Source organism: Varroa destructor, unplaced genomic scaffold, assembly GCF_002443255.2.
Source record: "Varroa destructor unplaced genomic scaffold, Vdes_3.0 BEIS01000001.1, whole genome shotgun sequence".
Taxonomy (NCBI): Eukaryota; Metazoa; Arthropoda; class Arachnida; order Mesostigmata; family Varroidae; genus Varroa; species Varroa destructor.
Window position 1 is genome coordinate 927,558 of NW_019211454.1, and position 21,823 is coordinate 949,380.

At 37.3% G+C, this 21,823-nt stretch overlaps 1 protein-coding gene and 1 long non-coding RNA gene across 10 annotated transcripts in view; both read left to right on the top strand.

Moving 5' to 3' along the window:
• The window catches only part of CASK (peripheral plasma membrane protein CASK), a 322,381-nt gene that overhangs the window by 136,209 nt on the left and 164,349 nt on the right, over positions 1 to 21,823 (top strand). For all 9 annotated transcript variants that reach the window (XM_086977513.1, XM_086977510.1, XM_086977511.1 and 6 more), the window contains one exon: positions 189 to 307. In XM_086977513.1, the coding sequence (XP_086833639.1) occupies positions 189 to 307 (119 nt within the window). The remainder of the gene's footprint in view (positions 1 to 188; positions 308 to 21,823) is intronic.
• LOC147758103 (uncharacterized) lies at positions 8,045 to 14,539 on the top strand. The gene is made up of 2 exons (XR_015319170.1): positions 8,045 to 8,727; positions 8,897 to 14,539. It is a non-coding gene; the product is annotated as an uncharacterized LOC147758103 (long non-coding RNA).

Below are 21,823 nucleotides of genomic sequence, written 5' to 3' on the forward strand. Positions count from 1 at the left end.
TATATATATCCATATATATATAACTGCCTCCATTCATTGCTAGGCATAGAATTGATCTAGTGGAATACATTTTACGATAAAGAAATTTGTCCAAATATATTGCGGAAGCACTTTTCTTGCAAAAATTTTTAGCAGGCGATCTCATTGGCCATATATAGGCCATTCACGGGTGCTGGTACTTTTTACAGGTGCGGTGTCGGTGATAATTGAATCGCTCGATGATTTGGAATGTCTCAGTGATCCGAATTACGATCCGGTGATGCTGGATAACCTTTTTACAGAGCAACGATTTATCAGTCTACTACAGGTGAGTGTTCCCAAATCTCTGCTTACATTAAGCCTTCCAAACAAAAACACAAGAATATTATGTTCTAGCATTTTTTTTCGAACACACAAATGCCTGTCTTCGCTTGATTTGCCATATCCAGCCTGCTGTAATTCTTTCCACTTCCTAAACTTGAGAATCATCCGAAAGAAAATGATTTTAAATGAGTGAGGAAATTGGAGACAAATGAAAGCAGAATTGAAATTTATTTCTAGGCTTTTGTTCGAAAACAGCTTCAAAAGTCTAAAAAAAAATGGCGGCGCACGTGTACCGGAATTCAAACGTGTCCTGTACCCACATTCTAGACACAGTAATAAGAAAGTGTCTGTGACTGCTCGGCAATCATTCAGCCAATAAAGAGAAGGCAGAACCTGGATGCCAGATCTAGGCCGTCATTGGTTTAGGTATAAACAAAAGTTATAGGTCCATAATAGCTGTCAAAAGTTTCCACGGAATGAGTGAGCTTTACGTATTATAAGACTTAATCAACTTAAAAACAAAATGTCTATCTTAAGCTTTAGGATATTGCTAGTTAATTTTGCTGCCCATGGAAATGTCAGGCATATAGACAGGTATAATGTCAAAGTTATATCCGTCGCTAAAAAATTTTGTTTAAATTTATTTTGTATAGATATTTTTTTTATTTACCACATTGTACAGTATTAAATTGTAGAAGAACCAACGACCTCATTAAACTTTTACCCTACAGCGTATTGTATTTTTTCGAAACGATACATTTTGGTAATCATTTCTAACCATCTATGATTGCACTCTTTTTTAAAACAAGCAAGATTAGAAGGCTTATGTAGAAATGAGAAAATCTAAGTAGATTCTGTTGTAGGCATTTGGGTCTACGTTATTTTGATTTCGCCTATTATTGACTGTCCGTAACGTGTTTCAGAAACGTGTTCAGGGGTGAATGCTTTCACCAGAACAATCTACAACAATCAATTTATTCATAAATCGGCTCGAAGTTATACAGTCCTCTGTGGACCTTCGATAAATATAAAAAATAGGATATAAATGTTATCAAAGTTTAAGCAGCGCGTCAAGATGTATAACTTGTACCTTTATGTGTGCCCATGTTGACCATGTTTATCTGCCTTTACACATTTAGAGCGATATTTGCTCCTTAACGCTTTTAGGGCGTGTATGAATTTGAGTTGAGCTGTATTTCTTAAAGCTTTATAAGTTTTTGAAAACTAACAGCAAAGCTATAGATCATTATTCTATCGATCAAACGTATTGTTATACTTAAGAGTTTAAAATAAGTAAATTAAAAATGTAACATCAATTTTATTAGAACAGAACTTTTATTTTACTTGATCCAGATCAGCCGAATATTATTGTTGTTAGATATATATTTTAGGATAGATATTGAAAAGTTTGTATCAGTAGTCCATCTAAGTAGAACTAAATATACGTCAGTTTATATGTACACGTCGATATCTATATTAATTAACGCATATCTACGAGCTCCCATGTATTGACAGGATAGTCAGATGTTAAGCTGCTAGCTAGCGGAGTCATAGATCATCGTCGAAGTGACTGCTATAGTAACAGTTCTGGTCGACACCGATGGAAACCGCTTTCGTTTCTTTTGTTCCAGGCCGTACTGACGATTCGTCGTAGTACCACCCTGTTCGCTCAGTCTAGGTATTGTTTTCGTAGTGGGCTTAAGACGTTAGCCACTACTTCCGGCATTTTGACAGCTTCCTGCATGAAGACGACAACAAATTTATTCGCTCGAAAGTCAATAACAATAAGCCAACCCAGTGACTTTTGAAATTTAAAAACTTTCCCATTACTCGCCCCCAGCAGACGAAGTGTAAATAGTATACTCCGGCTTTCTAAACACTTATGGGCATAAGCTATTTGAGTTTATTTCAGAAGAAACAATGTCTTTCAGTTTTAAAAATCTACACTCACTCCTCAAGTTTTTGTTTCTCGAAGGTCAGAGCGCTGCAAAGGCTCATCAAAAATTGATGAAAACATTAGGCAAGAAGGCCTTAGACGAAAGCACGATACGAAAATGGTACAAACGTTTTAGGTATTGGATTGTTGAAGAACAGCGACTAGGTGACGAGATGTCGCGATTCGAAGTACGAGAATGCGTTGCTAGAATCGAGGAGGCTTCTTTAAGAGCCTAAAGTCTAAGGATTCTGTCATCTAAGACTCATATTTCACACACAGAACAATCCAAATATTGAAACAACAAACTCCGTAAGCCAAGTAAAAAATAGATCTCGGTAAATTGGCTCCGAGTCAATTGTAAATGCATATGGTGTATTCCGCGTGCAAGTTGTGGAACTTTAACCAACAAAAAATCCGCCTGGAGCATACGGTCGCCATAGACGGGGCATGGCACAATATCTACCACCAGTTTGAAAGGTACCGGGCAAGAGAATGACTTTTCTCTGGTAAGAAATCAGGTGTGGTGGCAGTGTACAGTAAGCTTAAACAAAAGTTGATGGTAATACTTGCAGTGGACATGCTATTATGAGACGATACTCGTTGAAAATGAAACAGTAAATGAGGGGTCAAGTTCGTCAAAAGATCTACGGGCCACTGGCACGGCATCTAAAGCACGCAGTCTGATTACTTTGTGGCCATGCTCAAACCATGTGGTTATGCCTCAATTGATTCCTGAATTGAACAACGGAATATCCAGCACTGGGTTCAGCCTGTTTATTGTCTCAATAAATGCCCCTGTGAATGAGCTTTTCCATGACTTGAAAGGAGCAGTTGGTAAGCACTTTCGATCTATTTCGAGAGGCCGCAGGTAGAGGACTCACATATCGGAAAACAAATGGTAGGTATATGGCTGCTCAGGAGCTGCCAGAGCTAGATAGTGTAAAAAATAATGGAAAATACCTCTAATATATATATGAAAAATCAACCAGACCAAGAAGCTGAGAAGTTAATCAGTTTCAAAGTCTGTCGGATTCGCCTGTAGCAAGCTTAATGACTTCGATGGGAGCTGTGCGATTTAGTAGCAGCAATCTGTTAGATCTAAGTTAGCCATTAGTATCACATCAACGAGACAGCATATCACATTATGAAGATATTATAATTTTGGGTAGCTATCATGTCCACGACATAATTAGAACACATTCCTGTGAGTCCCCAATGTAGCTCTGTTTCATAGCATTCAGGTGCCACATTTGCATGAAAGAAGGAACGTGATACTGTATGCAGGGCTAGGAGCGTATGGCAGAAACCTTCAAAACTATATTGCTTGTTGTCACTATTTTCTCATTTAAAATAACTGAGTATTAAAGTTGTGAAACATACATTACCAAAGACGTTCATCTTATGTTTATGGAAATGGTTGAAAATCCAAAAAATAGTTAAAATAAACTAAATATTCTAGATATGCATTTTATTCTAAATCGTTATATTTCGTCCATTAGATGCTAGCATAAGAACAACTTTTCGTCTATCTGGTCAGGCCTGTATAGGTCTCTTCAGTTAGCTGCATTTGTGTACTTAATCTGATGGCTACGAGCAGATGTATGGTCACAATCGCCATACAATAAAAAAGAAAGCACTAGATACACGATTTGATGCCACTGGTCTGATTCTGGTATATCTGTGGCAACAGGTTGCAAGATTAATTCTTGTTTACAACTATCTCATTGCACTTATGCAGGACACACTTATGCAAAACGCGGCCATTATTTTACATGAGGTCACATCTGAAATGCACTTTGCGTGTGCGTCGCAGCTTCTGCTGCGGAAAGTGTAGATAAACCCGCTACTAAATAGGTGTATGTATGCTGTTCATCGTCTCAGCAATTGCTTGCTTAAAATGTATCCGCCTAGGAAGTCACAAGTCTTCAAGGAGAACTCGTTATACCAGACGAACCTTGGTGGACAATACATAATATACCATACAGTAAATAATATAACATACAATAAAAGAAATGAAACTCGTACAGATACTTATAAAATGGAGGAGTAAGCAATAAGTTAGTGTAATGCAGTAACTTCTACGAATGCATACATTTGCCATGTGCATATTTTGTATTTTCCATCCGATTAAAAATTATTGTGAGTCTGTTGTAGTCGTACTGGCGCGAAGGAACTAATAGCGGATCTGAGCTACGCTTTTGTGCTAAGTTTGGCAACAGCATGGACATGAACTAGAACCCTTTTGTTTTTTAGATTTTGTTTTTAAATTTAAATGTAATTCTAAAATCTGTGCTGTGGACCACTCAAACAAAAATCATCACACATATTATTCACATCCCTTAAAAAAACAGCTTAGAAATTCATTTTGCATTATATAGACAACGGTAATTGCTATACGGTGCGTTTCTATGTAAAGATCCCTATTGATTTTGATCTTCACGCTTTTGGCTAAATAGTGTTTTAAGACTAAAGCTTATCTTTAGCTATCTTTTGAAGCTTCTACATCACAAATTGCATCTAGATAATATAGCGGATTCTCAGGGACATCCAGGCAGGGACTCAACAAATAATTTATAAAGTTTTTAAGTAATATAATTATTTGAAGCTATACTATTTGCGTACTGCGAGGTACGGTTGGACATTATCAGTATCTTTCATTTTTTTGACCGATAGAGTCCCATTGTGATTTCTTTTTTGCAAGCGAACTCGCGCTTGGTGGCGCCCTCTATGATTTTCATACGAAATTTTCTGCCCTTTCCCACAGTTCTGTTATGGTTGTTCGTAGTCCTCATGAGGGCTTGAAGTCAATGGTTTAGATAGTCAAAATATGGATGTGACTTTGTATATAATACGAAACATTTCAGTAAATACATTTATTGCAGTATTGTAAAGTGCAATATCAATTGAGTATGCTTAGAAAAATTATACCTGTACAACTGTTTGGTTTCAAAAAGCCATGATTACTTAACAGGTTGACCGGTATGGTTATGTAGTTTTAGATCAACATTAGGTAACATAGCTGAAAATTAGAGTGAATGGTCACATTGTTTAACTTCATACAATGTTAAGTAGATAAATGGTCCTTCTTTATAAAGGATTTATACACCCTAACATCGACATACTTCTAGCAGAATAATGTTACACGAGTATACCAGACTCGCCCGTATCTTATTAACAGTTAAGTGACATTATCTTAACTGTTTGTCTTGTTTATCAATCCTCATAGCAAATTTTTCTACTTTATGATCTGTAAACCGCTTGTAAATATACTTTCTGATTTTTATGCATGTGAGACTGAGCAAATTAAACTCCTGACTTTCAGAGATCTTATTGAAATTAATACCGTGATTCATCGTGTACATATCGCATACAGTCCAATAAAAGTATTATGATGAAAAAAGCGCACAATATACCAAATGTCTTCCGGCCAAAACTGTCCCATAGACCCTCGCCATGAGCGAGGGGATCGAAGTGTACTCTCCACATGTGGGGATTGCCTGTTTATCGCGTGGTCACGCGGTGAGTAGTGGTCTTGTACGAGACTGCTGTTGAACACGTAATAGCAAATATTGCCGAAGCAATAGATAAACAAACCATTGGCTACGGTTTTATTAGAAAGTTGCTAACAAAGAAAACTGATTTTTTGCAGTACGAACTGTTGTTATCAGAAGTATATGCGACAATGCGTGTTGATAATTTACAGTTACATAACTTACATTTTTTCCTCGACGGTAAACCATCAAGTGCCTCTTGAGATTTTCAGTAGATTTTGTCGTGTGGTGCAAGTCGTAATTAAGGGCTGTGGTGTTCGTTGTACATGAAAAGATGTGATCGAACTTTGTCTAGCACTGTGAAAAATACAAGTTATGTATCTTGACTGTGCTGTGTGGGGTACTGATGTATGAAACATAAACTTCAACTTTTTGATATGAGTGACGCGTAAGTCGTGCTATGCATCGTGGATAAAAACAACTCTTAGCAAGAACCATATGCTTAAATATCTACAAGAGCGCTCGATTAAGAGATACTGCTATATTAGGAGTTATTCTTTAACAAGGATCCTGCTGTTTGCAGCAGCGACAAAGTGTTGTCAATGAAATGATCCAATTGAAGATTAGAAAAAAAGAATAAGGAGTTTTGCAATGGCGAAAAAAATGATCTTGCCAACCAAATGATCAAGCTCTGTAGTACAAATACCACCCACGAATCAACGAGCAACCAGGGCTCCATGCTCAAAAAAGCTTACAAAACATTTATATAGCTGGTGATATGGTTTTGGTTTGTATCATTGGATGTATTTTTCGGATAAAGCACCAATACTTTTACATTTTTAAAATTCCTAAGCTAACATTTTCTTTGTAATTTACATCCGATTTTAGAGCATCCGAAAAATGCGTTATTAAATCGAAATTGGGTAAGTATTGAAAGAGACCAACGAACAGCGTTTATGTTTGTAGAACCATGTAAGCGGATCATCATTACAGAATAAGAGCTATTCCACCACTACGTAAGCAAAACCTTGCTCACTGACCATCCAACTAAGCCTCGTTCATTGGAGATAACTGTCAGTTTTTTCAATTCTACAACAAGGTCTGCTAATCGCAAATAATTTGATTACTGAGGAGTCCAGCATCATAGTCTTTACGAAAACACCTTTTGTCGGAGTTTCTGGATATTACCTGTTTGTCCTCAAGTGAGCTGGCTTCTCTGTTTTATGAAACGTGGCAGTAAACCAGTGACACACAAGAATTGTGTATTACAAAGTTTGATTTTTTTTCAAAAACCTTCGTAACACCACACTTCATGAGCTGATTGACCAAACTGATATTTACGCCAACATTCATGTTGAACGCTGGAAATGTGAGCACTGCGTCACCTCGGAGAGTCACTTCAATAGGCGACCATCTAATATAGTTGAGTGTAATGCCATCATTGCGTGTGTACAACGGAATTATTAAGTGCAGTGTTAAATTTTGCTGATGTTAAACAGAAGTGTTGATCCAGCCCTGCCCATACCGTGCACGGAAGAGTGCGTATTCGGGTTTTGTCTTACGTTCCGCATCGTCCACCAATCTTCTGTGGACTGCGTCATCATCATTACCGCCGTTGAAAACAGTCACCAAGCCAACGCCGGAAGTGAGGCACATGGTGTCTGGCACCCATCGGATTTTGGGGAATATGCAACTAGTCCCAGCAACAGGAAGATAATGCCTTGTCTCTGACAGTTAAACCAACTGCTATTATATAATGACTGTGCGGTTTGAAGTCAGGCGTTGACTCAGTACTTCACAGCTTATCCGCGGCCTTTTCATCGCGAACGACAAGCCCATAAAAATGCTGTTCGTTGTGTATGACTGCTATTGGCATGTATGGTAGGCATATGGACAAGTGTAGTACACAGTACTGTTTGAAGAGTACGCACGGTACACAATAATGATATGGCGGAATAGCGCTCTCAAGTTAAATAACGAACAGTGTATGGTAGTAGATCATTGCAAGGTTCATCGGCCATCAGTCTGGAACGCTCTGAATGGGTGATTTACGATTGATCATGCCTTCTACTACTGATGTCAGATTCCTCTCATATAATTTGAGCACCACTATCTAGTGACTCACTAAAAAGAAACATTTCCTAATTTTTACAGAGCTACGCATCTTTCGTGTTAATTTCGTGGCGTGTTTATGGAGACGTCCCCATGGAGACCCCTTTATGGAGACATGATTTACGAGCACAGCAAGAGAGACCTCTTTGGACACATCTAAATCAGTGGACCGATCTTTTAAACGTAAAGGAACCATCAAAATGATCGGTTGTTCCGCAAAAAAGATTCCATAGCTCAAATTAGTCATGTATTCCGTACGTGTGCTTATTCTGCAAAAAACTGAGTCTACGAATGCCGCAAGGCAACGCAAATCGGCCACCCGACGCACCTAGCGCGATAAACAATTATTGTGCTCCATGTAATAATATGTGGTACGCAATGAATCATGAACTGACTAAGTTAGTCCTATACAGATTTGAATCATCTAAGTCGCAAACGTGTTTTAGGGTTAAACGAGACAAAACAGTTCAGTCAAAGCAAGGCCACGGAATGTCGATATAGACAACAAGTCCCATACCAGGCGTACGCAGTGAAGATTAAAGTGCACTTGAAGTATAGTTGCGTGTCATGAGGTGGGGTCAATACTAACACTATCTATGATCCAGTACAGTCGCTAGTGTCATGGTCATGTTCTTCGTTTACGGGCTGTTTCGCAGCCTTCGGGAAGACGTGGCTGATGAATTGGGTCTAGAACCCGGTCTCGTTCGTTGGGTTCGAGCGAGGGATCAACGAAAGTTAAACCCAACGGTCTTTGTAGCTCAAAATCATGGTCTGGCAAGCTTGCCGATTACACGGGATATCGTAATTGGACCATGTAGCACACGACACATGAGCGGTTCGCTTACACGACTCGCGGAGGTTTCTGCGCCTCGACGATTTACACAGGTTTGTACGAAACTCGTGGTTTACCTCCTGTTATGCATGAATGATAGGAAGAGTTCCCAGGACTGCCCTGAGTCGTAACGATCTAAGTTAAATAAATTGAGATATAAAGAATGACTTGATGAAAGAATTTGTACGTGATAGACATTATTTTGGACGTACTCTTTTCCAGATGTCTGGCTCGAGCTATTAAAGGCTTACTGTTTCCATGTATTTCCATAATCGGCAACGGTCAACATACGTTAGGGATTTCACCCGAGCTTATGTTTTTCTAATTTACATAAAAGATGGTTGCTGTTAGATGTGAAGAGTAATAATCGAACATGCTACTTAGGATGGTTGTCCCGGTAATACGTTATCTCATGATCTTCATTTACCTGTTGCACTTAACCACTTAGATATATAGGTTTAAAATATATACATAACAACATTCAAATTCTCACGAGCTGTCTCTACAGCAGCTACTCAACTTCTTTAGTAAAAAGTGTTGTGAATATCTGTAACCTTTTTTTCGATTTTGTTTTTCCATGTTCCTAATTAGCTCGGGTCTCATACGGGGTTTAAAGTTGTACTCCAATCAAACTTTTTTTCGACATTTTGTTTGACTTTAACTTGACCGAGAAGGAAAATGCAGCGTAATCGTTATGGGTCCACATATTCAAACTCGTACCACTAAATATTAACATAATAAAAGTAATGATACAAAGGAAAAGAAACCAGGCACCCATGTTATACCCACGCGAGCAGAGAACTATAACAATAATCAGTAGATATAAAGTTCAATTACGTATTGCACAACTCGTCCTCATGACGACACGCCTTCAACAAAATGTACTTGTAACAGCTGTTATAAGCGAAGAGTAACCAAGAATAGACACCTTAAGGTTAAAATAAACAAAGGTGTTAAGGTTAAAGGGAAATTAAAAGCGAAAAAACTACACGTCTTTACTAAATATGCAGCAGAGTAAATTCGAATTCATTGTCTGTCGGAAAAAACCTCGTAAAGGGAGACTCCGAATGCTTGAGCTGTGTTTTTTTGCGTGGGTACAGCATTAAAGAGATCTCAATATCATACATTCCATGTCTGCCATAACATTAAGTGTACGTGTTATTTTCGTCTTTTTTTATGCTTCTCCTCCATCGATTCCAAAAATGCGAAGTTTCTCAGCCCCAGAAGCGATATAACCCGTTTTTGCTTTGAAGAAGGAATCATTTACAGCTGAAGGGGTTCTTCCTTCTGTCATGTGTTATGACACTGTCAGTCCATACGTGCAATGGACTACGCTTCAAATCTTCATAAAAGTGCAAATTATTTCGAATTAACAACCGGAATGCTGCAGTATGTTCCTTCGAATGATACGAAGAACTGAAATAAAAATATTTTTTTTATATCGATTATTTTATTATTATATTAAAGATGTTGTGTCGCAGATATTTGAGTGGCCACTTTTACATCAGCGGCGTTGATACTTGCTACATAATTCTTGCATCAAAATGTATCGGAAAAGAAAACGTTTTGTTCTTCAAACGCAAAATGGCTATTGCCACAATCTTCCCTCCTGTTTGATTCCTTTTATCCAATTTAAGAATATGATCACGTAAATACTCTCATGAAAAACTTAATATCGTTACATTGGTTAATACATTCCGATGTAATTTAAGTCCTGTCAAAATTTTGTGATAAAACTGTGACAGGACTCAAAATGCGTGTGTTCTAGAGTAAATTCTATCGGTTTAGACGACGACTGCCCAGGTTTATTGTTAAATTATGTTTTTAGTTTTTATTAAATTCGGTAAATATTTTATACGCATATAATTTTGAGCATATTCGCATAGCTAGGATATAAGTAAGTTTTAATACTGATCATTATTCCATCGGATGTCGATAATAAGGCAAACTTTGCGCGTATAGTGGAAGAATTAGTTAAGATAACGAGTGGAAAATTGGAAACAGTTAAATGTTAGCTATTATATGAAACTCTACCGTATGAAATTGTGAACGGCAGAAATTTCAGTGCATATGTGATACACGAAAGCAGTGTTGGCTGCATAGGCAATCGCCTCATCATTTGGTCTCAACAAACGCTCTTAGTTTGTTAGGCTTAAAAATAGTTCCGATTGCAACGTACGGAATACACACTACTTGGAAAGATTTTACACTGGAAAATCTCAAACAATTAAATCGCGTTAAAAAGCTCATACAGTGACCCGGAATCGCCGTGCATATCTCATAGCACCCCTGTCCGAGGACTTAAAAACTTGTCGCTTTAAGCTCCCAGCAACGGGAGCCCTTAAGACCAACCCTAAGAACTGGCAGTAAAAATTCGCGGAGACTAATGAGAATTTCTTAACTTCGGGTACGAGGAAGAACAACGAATAGAAAGGGATCAATTGGCTAAACAAACATGTCATCACTCGCCTTGCCGTGCATGGGTTCTATCCTAGACTATGCAGGGAAGCAGGTTTCTATGAGCCTGATGATACATGTAGATACGGGGGGAATTAAATGTCATGCCACCTGTCGCTTTCTGCTACAGTCTCCAGAATATGTGATAAATATTTTAAGTTACTTTTATGAACTCAATAAAAAACGATGCAGTGTGTTTTAACAACTAGTTTTAGTTCGTTCTATATACTGTGTCCGATACTGAGAGTGTTGTTGATGTGTACAGATGAGATTTTCAACCACTACAAGCAGAGGTAAATAAATAAAATTTGATTGAAAACTTCACCTTTAGTTTTAGGACCTTTGGGAACATAGGATGTATACGAACTAACCAATCTAATGAGCAAAAGGAACGCTAGTAATTAACTAATGCAACGCTATCACCAGTTTGAGCTCGTAGCGAAATCAAAAAGTGGATGCCCTACTTGAACTTATCGAAACGGTTCTACCGGAGCAAGCAATTACAACCTCAAAACATCAACTACTGCAGGAATACGACTTCGGGAAGAATTAAGTTCGATTTATGTATAGAAGGAGCACTAAAAGATTAGACGTCCAATACAGCGCGTCGTAACATACAATGTGCCACTCTTTAAAATCACACAACGCAAATTCTATATTCCGTGCCTAAACTGTAAATTAAACACCGCAAGTGTGCCATTCTGATGTGTGTGACTGAAGGTCATCCGTTTGGTTACAATAGGCAAAACGAAGCGGGACAACATGATAGAGCACAATTACCAACTCACATTCACAAACTTTCCTTATTTTACTGGCATTAATTCTCGCCTCTTTGTAATCCTTTAGGTCTTCGTGATTGACATATTATATGCGGCTTTCTTTCTGGCTTTGTGTATAATAAGTGTAATGAAAATTCTTTTTATCAGGAATAAAAATAATTTGTTGCTTATAAGTATCAAAATCATCAAGTTTGAATAGCGGGAATGTTTGTCTACCATTCAGACTTGAAAACTAGTTCATCCTCGGTGAATCTTACCTTGATCTCATAATTTTTTTTTGAGTCGTTGAATGATGCTTCGTTAGTTGAACAATTAATAATTGCTACGCCTTATGTGGTACAAATACCAGCACGGTGTTTAATGTTTTTGTGGACCCAGATCGGTAGGCAGCAAAGATTTGCTCTCTAAATTTAAATCTCGTTTCTATCTGACAGAAGAAATTTCGCTTTTTTAGTTTTGGATTGATTTCATAATGTTTATAGTTACTTTATGCAAACAAGAGATAGAGCGCTTCTGGCAGATTGTGGATTTGCCAACAAGATAAGTTGCTGTCTGAAAAAGCGGACTTGTTCCGTAGCAGTGAGTCCACAATGACATCGTTGTCGTCATTTAAAAGCTCTTAGCAGAAAAAACTTGATGAATAAAGGCAGGACTATTATATATTTCTGTTTGAGAATATTCGGGGTGATTTATAAGCTGGACGCCATTAGTGTTGGTAAATTATGTTTGCGCTTCACGTACTAAGGTCTAGTATAGCTGAGTTATTTAAGTTAAACAAAACACTCAATTTAATAATCGGTAAAAACCAAGTTAGCCAAGTCTTTTTTCTCAAAAGGTCACATAATGGTAAAAGCAATAACTTTTGAAAACCTGCCTGTTGCTTCGATTATGACTTAAAAATCGTGGTTCGAGAACTTCTGTTTGCCGCCCATCAAAATGTAAAGATAAATATCGAAACTTCCACCAGAAAAACTTTTTCTTGTTTGAATAAGAACAAGCAATAAAATGAGCCATATGCAGCTAAATAGAAATAGCAGATACCTCCTTTTTTTCGGACAGACTGCGTCGGCGCATTTGCTGATCCATTATCTGCTTTCGAGCATTTTCGAGGCAAAGCTGTATATATAAGATCAAGCATTTGAGGCGGAAGTGATAATCCATCTTGTCGTGATCGCCACATAGTGAGGTAGAAACTGTGGACCTACTTCACATTACATAGTGCTTCTGCCCATTTTCTGGGGTACACATAGAACGACCTGAACGGTTCAATTAGATGCCTGTATGCTACGCCCTTAAATGCTACGCCCCGTTGCCTTAAAATTTATCTGAGGCCTGGAAACTTTATTCACTCTAATAAAATGCAAACGATATGTTTTAAGACTAAATATCCTATTATTCACAAATGGCACTTAACTTAAAAATAAGGCTTAAATTTATAAAATTAAGACCAAGAGCATGTACGCATTGTAATAGAATGTAGCTCTGTACATTTGTTCTAGTCTACAAATGCAAAACGTTTGACAACAGGTATAGGTTCCACAAATTCTATATATTTATGCTTAAAAATGGCGAAATTTAGTTTTCTTCAGGACCATATATCATAGGCTTCACAAACGCAGGAAACACATTTTTTTGCAATGACTTTGGTGCCTACACTAAAAAAATTCGGTAGACTGTATCGTCGAAAAATAACTTCTGCAATAAATTTAAGCAGTAAAATCTCTCGCACATATTCTCATGTAAATTCAATAGAGGTTCCGCTATCATAACTTCTATATTATTATTATATATTATCGTATATGGTTATGAACGTGGTGTAAACTGACAATTCAACGGTAAATAGTTTGAATAAACGAGCCTGATATATGTACACCTACGGATAGAAGCTGTAAAATGTTGATAATTGTTAACTAAGTATTTGGACGACTGAAGGTACGCCCGTCTTCTTTCTACAGAAAAAAATGTTTAAACTATTCGAATAAAGAGTGTCAAAGTGACAATAACACTGATGTACGCTTCAAAAAATGCAGTCATCAGGTTTCTAGTAAGTTCTATGATGTTGATACTCGTGACTATTTTTCTGTATAAAAACAACCATTAACGGGAGCGTTGAGTATGTAACCCGAGAGCTTTCTAGTACCCTGTTTTTTGGCTTTGAGTTTCAACAAATAAGGTCAACCTTACGAGTTCGTGAGTCGAATAAACTGAGCCCTAGCTCCATGAATATTTTGCTTTCGCGATCTACGTATGCCTATAGTCCTGACACTTTGTTAATGCAGCGACATTTACTAGGAGAGTCAAAAGCTAACGATTCCGGCTTAACTTTCGTACTATTGAATTGTACAATTTTTTATAACGATTTGGTGTTTATACAGGTGTGTCTCCCCACGCTTTTGTTGGCGTCGAGATATATTTGTGGATGAAAACTGGGAAGCATTGCTTTGATGAGTAAAATTTCATGACTCCTTTGCACTTTGTAAAATAGTAGGAGATTTGTCGAATAGTTGATACGTTCGTGAATTACGATTATGGCCTCACTCGACTATGCGATATACTCGGCATAGCGAGCTTTTTGTAAAGCTTCACTGCCGTTGGTCGATACTAACGCTACAGTCCATAAACACAGCAATTTCTCTTAATAGACATATTCTATATATAAACGTGTATACAACGTATATGTACAAGTTTCGGTTGGATACAGTGGTGGATCAGACACAGGTACAGCCACCTGGGAGCAGCGTCTAATCTAGTTTAAGCCATATTCCTTTTTCCTACCTGCAAGTTACACTATTTTTTGCTCAGCCTATAAATATATGAAATAGGGATGGAGTGAGTTGCAATTGTTCGAGGATCCCTAATTCTACAATAGAAACAAGGAGGTAGGACGGTCCTTAATGAATGTTGTTCCATTATTCCTAACAGGCCTCCGGATGAAGAACGAAATTATAAAAACCGGATAAATTAATTAACTTTTGTTGCTAACTATGGATTAGGTCTATCACGTTTTGGTTCAATGGGTACATCCTCACTACTAATGATAGAGGATTTCGGCTATTTCAGACAAGAAGTGTCAGGGTTCTACTCGACTTGACATTTAACTAATAACTTGATAAGTTATATTAAAATTTTTAATAGCACATTTGGTGGATCTAAAGTTTTACTGCAACAGGTATTAGCATATAATACTATATATCAAAGGAGTTTACTTATAAATGGCTTTGTTCTATGACACCTTGAAAAATTTAGTTTCCTAGAGAAAGTGTTATTGGAAAACGTTCATAGATAAAGCATTTTAAGCAATTATTAAATACCGCTCAAATATTTCTGCGATAAATCTGTATTATGTTTAAGGGTATTCCTCGGTATTCAAAGACGGTACCTGTATTATTTAGGACTAAATTCCAAATATGAACTTTTATTTGGTGTCATATAAAAAGTATTGTACGTTACAAATCTGAAAAGCTAAAAAGACAATAACCTTTCAATGTCGCGGAGAATGAATGGAAGAGTAATTGAAATGATAATTTCATGCATAGACAACTATTCATTGCATCAAATTGCTGAGTTCTTTTACTTACTTATGGCCAGTGTAGGCGTTTGTTATTTTGTATCGGTACGCAGCAGCAGAGTTATAAATTCTTCTCGCTCGCAATAAATTGTTCGAAATAACCCTCCAGATTATTTTTAGCAAATTAATACCCTATGGATGACACCAGTCTCACAAGTTTCGAAGACGCTAAAAAGTGAATTGATCAGTAGGTTGACAGAAACGATGGGTTGTCGCTTACCGTAGAGTTCAACGTTTACATATAACTTCTGTAGGTAAGCATTTTTACATGTATTCATACATTTTACGAAGGTTACAAATCCTTAAAATTACCTCAATTGCATGCTTAATTTTGATTCGTTGCCGAAATATAACAAAAGTGCATAGTTTTTTTTGCTTATACATAACTTAGATAGTATATAATAGGTGTAAACTATTGACCGTGTGGGCAACTAGACGAAGCATTGTTATTACTATTATTACTCGGGCATGCTATCTAAGTAAACAACAATACCTATCTGTTTACACACTGAAAGCTAACCATGAGCTTGCAATTTTCTTTCCATTTGATAGCCTAGTATTGCAATTACGGTGTTTTGTCATAATCATTACCAGCTTTGAAGTATGTTACGTCTCTTGCAAATCGACATATTCCGATCCTGTTTCTTGTAGAAAGATATGTTGAGCAAAAAAGCTTTTCATCCTGCTGCCATTAAAGAGCAAAGCCATAACTATTACAAAGGTCATATATATTTGGTTGCTGAGAAAGTTAGCATATAGAGTGCTCATTAGATGTCAGTAGATAACAAACCATTCAAACAGACTAATTATTCTAATAACCCAATTAGATATATATTTATAATCAAATATGTACTAATTGACTGCTTAAATATAGAAGGGCTAAGTTACTCCGGAAAATAAGCTATTTTCAAAAGGTGTTTGCAGATGGGCGGACCGAAATAATAACAGCAATCGTAAAAGAACCAAGTGGTTGTTACTACTCGAACTGTATCACAGCATCAGACATATGTACAACACTGTTTGCTTACAATTAAGAGCACCGAAAATTATTAACTTATTCACTTCTTACACATCCGTGTACCAAATGCTGCCTAACGCCATTCTGTGATTTTTCTTTGTTGACTATAAAGCCAGCTCACACCTGTTCGGCTTGAGCCAAAGCTATTCCGTAATCCGTTGTATCTCCGTTGCCTCATCGCGGTTTTATGTATGGAGTTGAACTATCACTCCACAGTTCCATAAAGTCACCGCATTCCGGTATTCATATATATTAGCCAACTACTTAGTTCAGTACTTTTCTCTTCTAGTTTAGTTATCTTGACTTGGATATTCCACTATCATGCGCTGATCATCTTGAAAGGCTGTAGCAGGTTTCCAATAACCCTGTGTGAATTATATCGTGTCCCACTATAAGTAAACCGTCGCCGTGTGTTACTATTGGCCCACTCCACCGCTATAGTTATTCCTTTACAGGAATGAAACTAACCTCAGCTATTAATACTGAAGATGAGGCCGCTTGAAGAATCAAGAAGTAGCGTAAATAGACTAATTGCTTTTCTAAAATCTAATTTTGCACCTACTATGTAGAGCTTGCTAAAATATTTTATAAATGCTCAACTTTTAACCACGAAAACGTATCATTCTAATTTATATTGAAATCCATCGGGTTTTTTTTTTATGTTTTTAATATAACGACACTCGTTCTTAAATACCTCATTCCTTTAATAGTACCACATAAGTCACATATATCATAGAACGAGATTTTCAACACATGCATGTATACACATTCACAGCTTTTTTTTTTTTTTATCTAATAATACAAGATAATAATGGTTTTAGCTGCGTGCACGAGTCCATACATATAAAGGTTTAAATATTTCTTAATTTCAGTTTTGAACATTGTACTAACTAAAGTCGCCGATTGCACCTAATTTGCTAAGCTCAAGTTAAAAAGATATCGTTAGACCTAAGATGATTATCAATCACTTCAGTTATATAAAGGAGCGTTAGGTTCATGCATAGATCTGCACCGAGCTTAGGCAAATGCCACCAAAGAGCAGTTCTCTTCAATCATATACTTTAGTTGTTATCGTCCTGAGTTCCTGTTAGTTCATGTAGTTTTATGTTATGTAACATAAATATTTGCAGTCTAAAGACTGCAAGCATGTAATCCTGTCGTTTTGTTATCGTGTGATTGTTATTATTAACATTATCATTTACACATATAATAAAAAAAATATCATATAATTAATCAATCTACCCATTTCTGATAATAACGAAATATTACTAACGATCGAATCAGTAGTTGTCAAGTTCCGAAAGTTTTATCAAGTAATAGCTATCTGTGTTGCGTGTAATAAAAAAATCTGGGGCATCGGTCAGCTAGCCCTATGTATATGTAGCAAGGAAAATGATCGTTGCTGCACTGACCTTTCCTTAGTCAATTATCTTTAACTGCACCTGGAACGTTCATAGTATGTGATCACCATTACCTATAGTGTTTCCACTCAGTGTACGTTCGCTTAACGCTATTTACAATTTCTCCGAAGAACTCTGTCGTAGAGTGAAGTAGGCGGTTTCAAGTAGTGCTCCGAACCTCAGATTGTATCTGTCGTGATTCGCCTAGATTATCGTGATAATCGACTGGCGGCAGTAGCATGTAGATAACTCGATTAACAAAAGTAGCAATTAGCTTATGAAAAGTGTCTGCAACCTGGGATAATGGCTGCATAGATTGTTATCGTACTCGTTAGTAATGTAAAAATGCTACCTATAACGGAACAACTACTGAAACCCCATGAAATCAACCATAATCCTTTATCGACTACTACGAACAAGGCCTCTAGTGATGAAAGTTATGCACATTATATGGACCATATAAATTCAAAAACCTGTAGGAGCAATTATCGAAATCATTCGAAGATGCGTCACCCAAAAAAAACTAGAACCCTCAGGTCCCGTTAATCTAAAATTACGGTGTATCCTATCCTAGTCCTTGTATAGTTTTTGGCACCGAGAGTTGTTCATTTGTTGCTGTGTTCAACGTAAACCAGTTCGCGTATAATAGCGTTTTCCATCACCATTTGATCACACGTCAGTTGCGCTAAGCTAAATAGATTTGTTGGAACGTACTTGACATTATCATATGCCGGATTCGCATGTAATACAGATGTCAATAAGTCCATTTTGCCCAATAGTGGCTTTTCCCCAAAAGAAACAGGGCCAGGTTAACGAACTACCCCATTAGAAGCATATGCAGGCGATTGTTGCTGCCACACATATCATGGAATTCTGTGGGAGAAGCAGTGATGCCTTATATTGGCAATTCTACCTAAATCCAATGAGCAGCTTAGTTTCGATCAGCCCGAAAAAATCGTAAGTAAGCCTCTCCAACAGATATGAAAAAAATTATTGAAAATATCTGTTTAATTGTGTAACTTCGCAGGCAAATGTAATGATATCATCAATAGAAGTTGCATCAATCGAAACTTAAGAAATTATAATGGTACGCATATAGCATGAAATGCCTTATTTGATTTTACGCATAAAAGTCAAGTTCGCCGGTAGCGGCAGCACTTATCGTATAAAAATTTATCTGATTAATACGTATACACTGAAGTACTTTGATCAATCATCAATGTGTACTTGTCATGCTTGCGATTGAAATTCAGACGGGCAAATATACGTCGCACTTTTTAGTCCTATCAAAGGTTTCTGTCGTGTAATTTTTTTTGGCAGTAAGGTGTAAATACCTCCTCTTCCTTCTCTACCAAACGCTCCTCTAGTTTTTTCTAGAACAAAACGGTAAAATCGTCATAGTGAAAAACAGTTCATCCTTTCGAGTGAATATCAGTCATTCTCTGATCTCGTCCCGCTGAGCGAAGTCTCAACTAGACAATCAACTTCGTTTTTTTTTGCCCGACTTCAACACTCTACATTATTTCTAGCTTTCGTGCGGCTTCTAGAAAATTGCAGATAGATTTCTACGAAGTGAAATGGAAGGATCTCAATAGCATTTAGACTTGAAATGACCGAAAAGCCATTTTACGGAGACTTTCTGTCAATTTTGACTCTTCGTAATTTTTGGTAGTTTTAGCCTGCTCTCATCCCAAAATTTCACTCTGCTGAAATGTTTTGCGTCTAGCGTATTAGTGCAGTACCTAACGTATTTAAATCTACCAACAGCCCTTAATATACGATTACTATGGAAAAAGCTATGTGCAATTAAAGGAGGCCTATCCTAAAACTGAACCCAAATTAAAGCTATAATTACCGTAGATAGAGGTTACGTTGAATAAATATGACCGCTGGAAACTTCACTTTTAGCATATGCGAACGCTTTGCTAAAATATCTTTCTCTTAAGTACAGTACCCAGCATACGTAATTCTGAATCAAGACACGCAACATAAAACATTTGTACTGCTGGACGTATGAATGGCAATCCTAGTTGCCCTACGGGAAGAGGTAAGCCCTGTTCGGCCCGAACTCTACAGTGGATCTTTATAGGCTTATTTCAATATATTCTTTACGTGAGCTCCATTCTAGAACATTCTGGTCTGGAATGGTAATACACGCTACAAGGACCTGTTTTACTGGCTCATAGCTATATGATAATATTAGGAGAGCGGAAAAAGCGATAATGTTCTTATGGCCGGAAAGGATGGATTAGGTACACTTCGCTTCGTGACTGCAATCATTCGGTTATATTCAAGCATGTAACCAATTTTGCCTCGTTGCAGAGAAATTACACGATAGTAGTGCAACAACGCCAAGCTATCTCCCGTCAGGCCATTTCACTAATATAATGTCTGGCATATGCTTGCCGACGATGAGATAATAGTTGTCATAAGACTCATTGTGCGCTGTTTATTAATTAACATCTAGGTTAAGGCCTCTTTAGCGGTGTGTTTTTCAAAGCTTTTTTTATTGAGCTATACGTAACTGTGCAAACTGCAGAGTTAGAGAAAGACACTGGATGAAATATGACAATTCCGTTCACATTACAGATATAGTTTACTCGAGTCAGCAGTAAATATATCTTTTTACTTAGTCGTCGAAAAAATATTTCCCAAATTCATTTCGTTGGTGCTTATTTCGTCACTAAGCACGACCGGAGCCTACGTGTTCATTTGGATCTTACACGCACATTGTCCGATGGCAATACAATTCCGTCGAGGCTGGTTAAGCCTGCCCAACCTTCGTTGATCCGTGAAGTCCAAGCGGTTACGTACGAAGGCCACCAGCAGAGGTCGCGAGTGCTGCGTAGCCTTGGACAACTCTGTGACCGCTGTCCCTGGCCACATACTGAAACAAATTGCGGATACTATGTCTACCCTCGAAAAATTAATACCAAACTAGTTAGTACTTCCCTTCGCTATGGATCAATACCTTCTGGCCACCCTTTTCTTTGTCGTAGCGATTAAAATGGCGAAGAATTAATTTACAAATATGAGTCTATTTGTCCCATTAGTGTCTATTCTGTTTATGCCTTAATGTAGAATTCGTACTCTACGGCAGTAAAGCATTCTCTTAGCTTTACAGGTTCTCTAATAAGCTAATACATGCTCGTTTTCTGTGCTATTTTTAATATCGAGGATACAGTGTGACCTATGGTCTATCTTATCTCATAGGTATTCTACAAAATTGCCTTAAAGGATACATGTTGTTTGCTCTTCTGACGGTGGCAATAGTATTGCGACAACATCGGTGTATCATGTCATTAAAGTTCATTTGAGAATTGATCGTTCTAAAGCTTTAGTGATCTTTGTGTTTGGCATTAAATAAAAAATCAATATAAGATGTTTACAAAATAGAATAGTCGTGATTGTAAAATGCATCGCAGCTTGATCATAAGTGTCTAACTTATGTTTTCGTTTTATGATTATCTAAGTGAAGTGTACATGTTCTGTAACTAGAAGGTTCAAGCAAATATTTGACTGCTAAATACAAATTACCATTATTGGAAATAACTTGTTCTACTCATAGCTATGGTAGACTAAGAAGAGGTCAAATTCAAGTCAGAGAGGACAGTTCGGTACTACAATGTTTGACCAATTCAAAGCACCTGAAAGCCAATCCTGAGTTATAAGAACAGTAAGAGGCTGCTCCCTTGGGCAAACGCCGAGTGTTCCATTCAAATCGGCCTACGTTCAACTATGTATCGGTGGCTTTTCTTTAATTGCTCAGCCCAGACCTGTTGCAGTAACAAGACTGGCGGTTCTGCCAATGGCAATAGAATTTTGATCTTGGCTAATTAAAATGGCAGTTGTTAATCGTAACATTGTGATTAGTTATCAGACATGGAAATGTAGTTTTTTCTCATTACATCTGTTTTTACATAGACA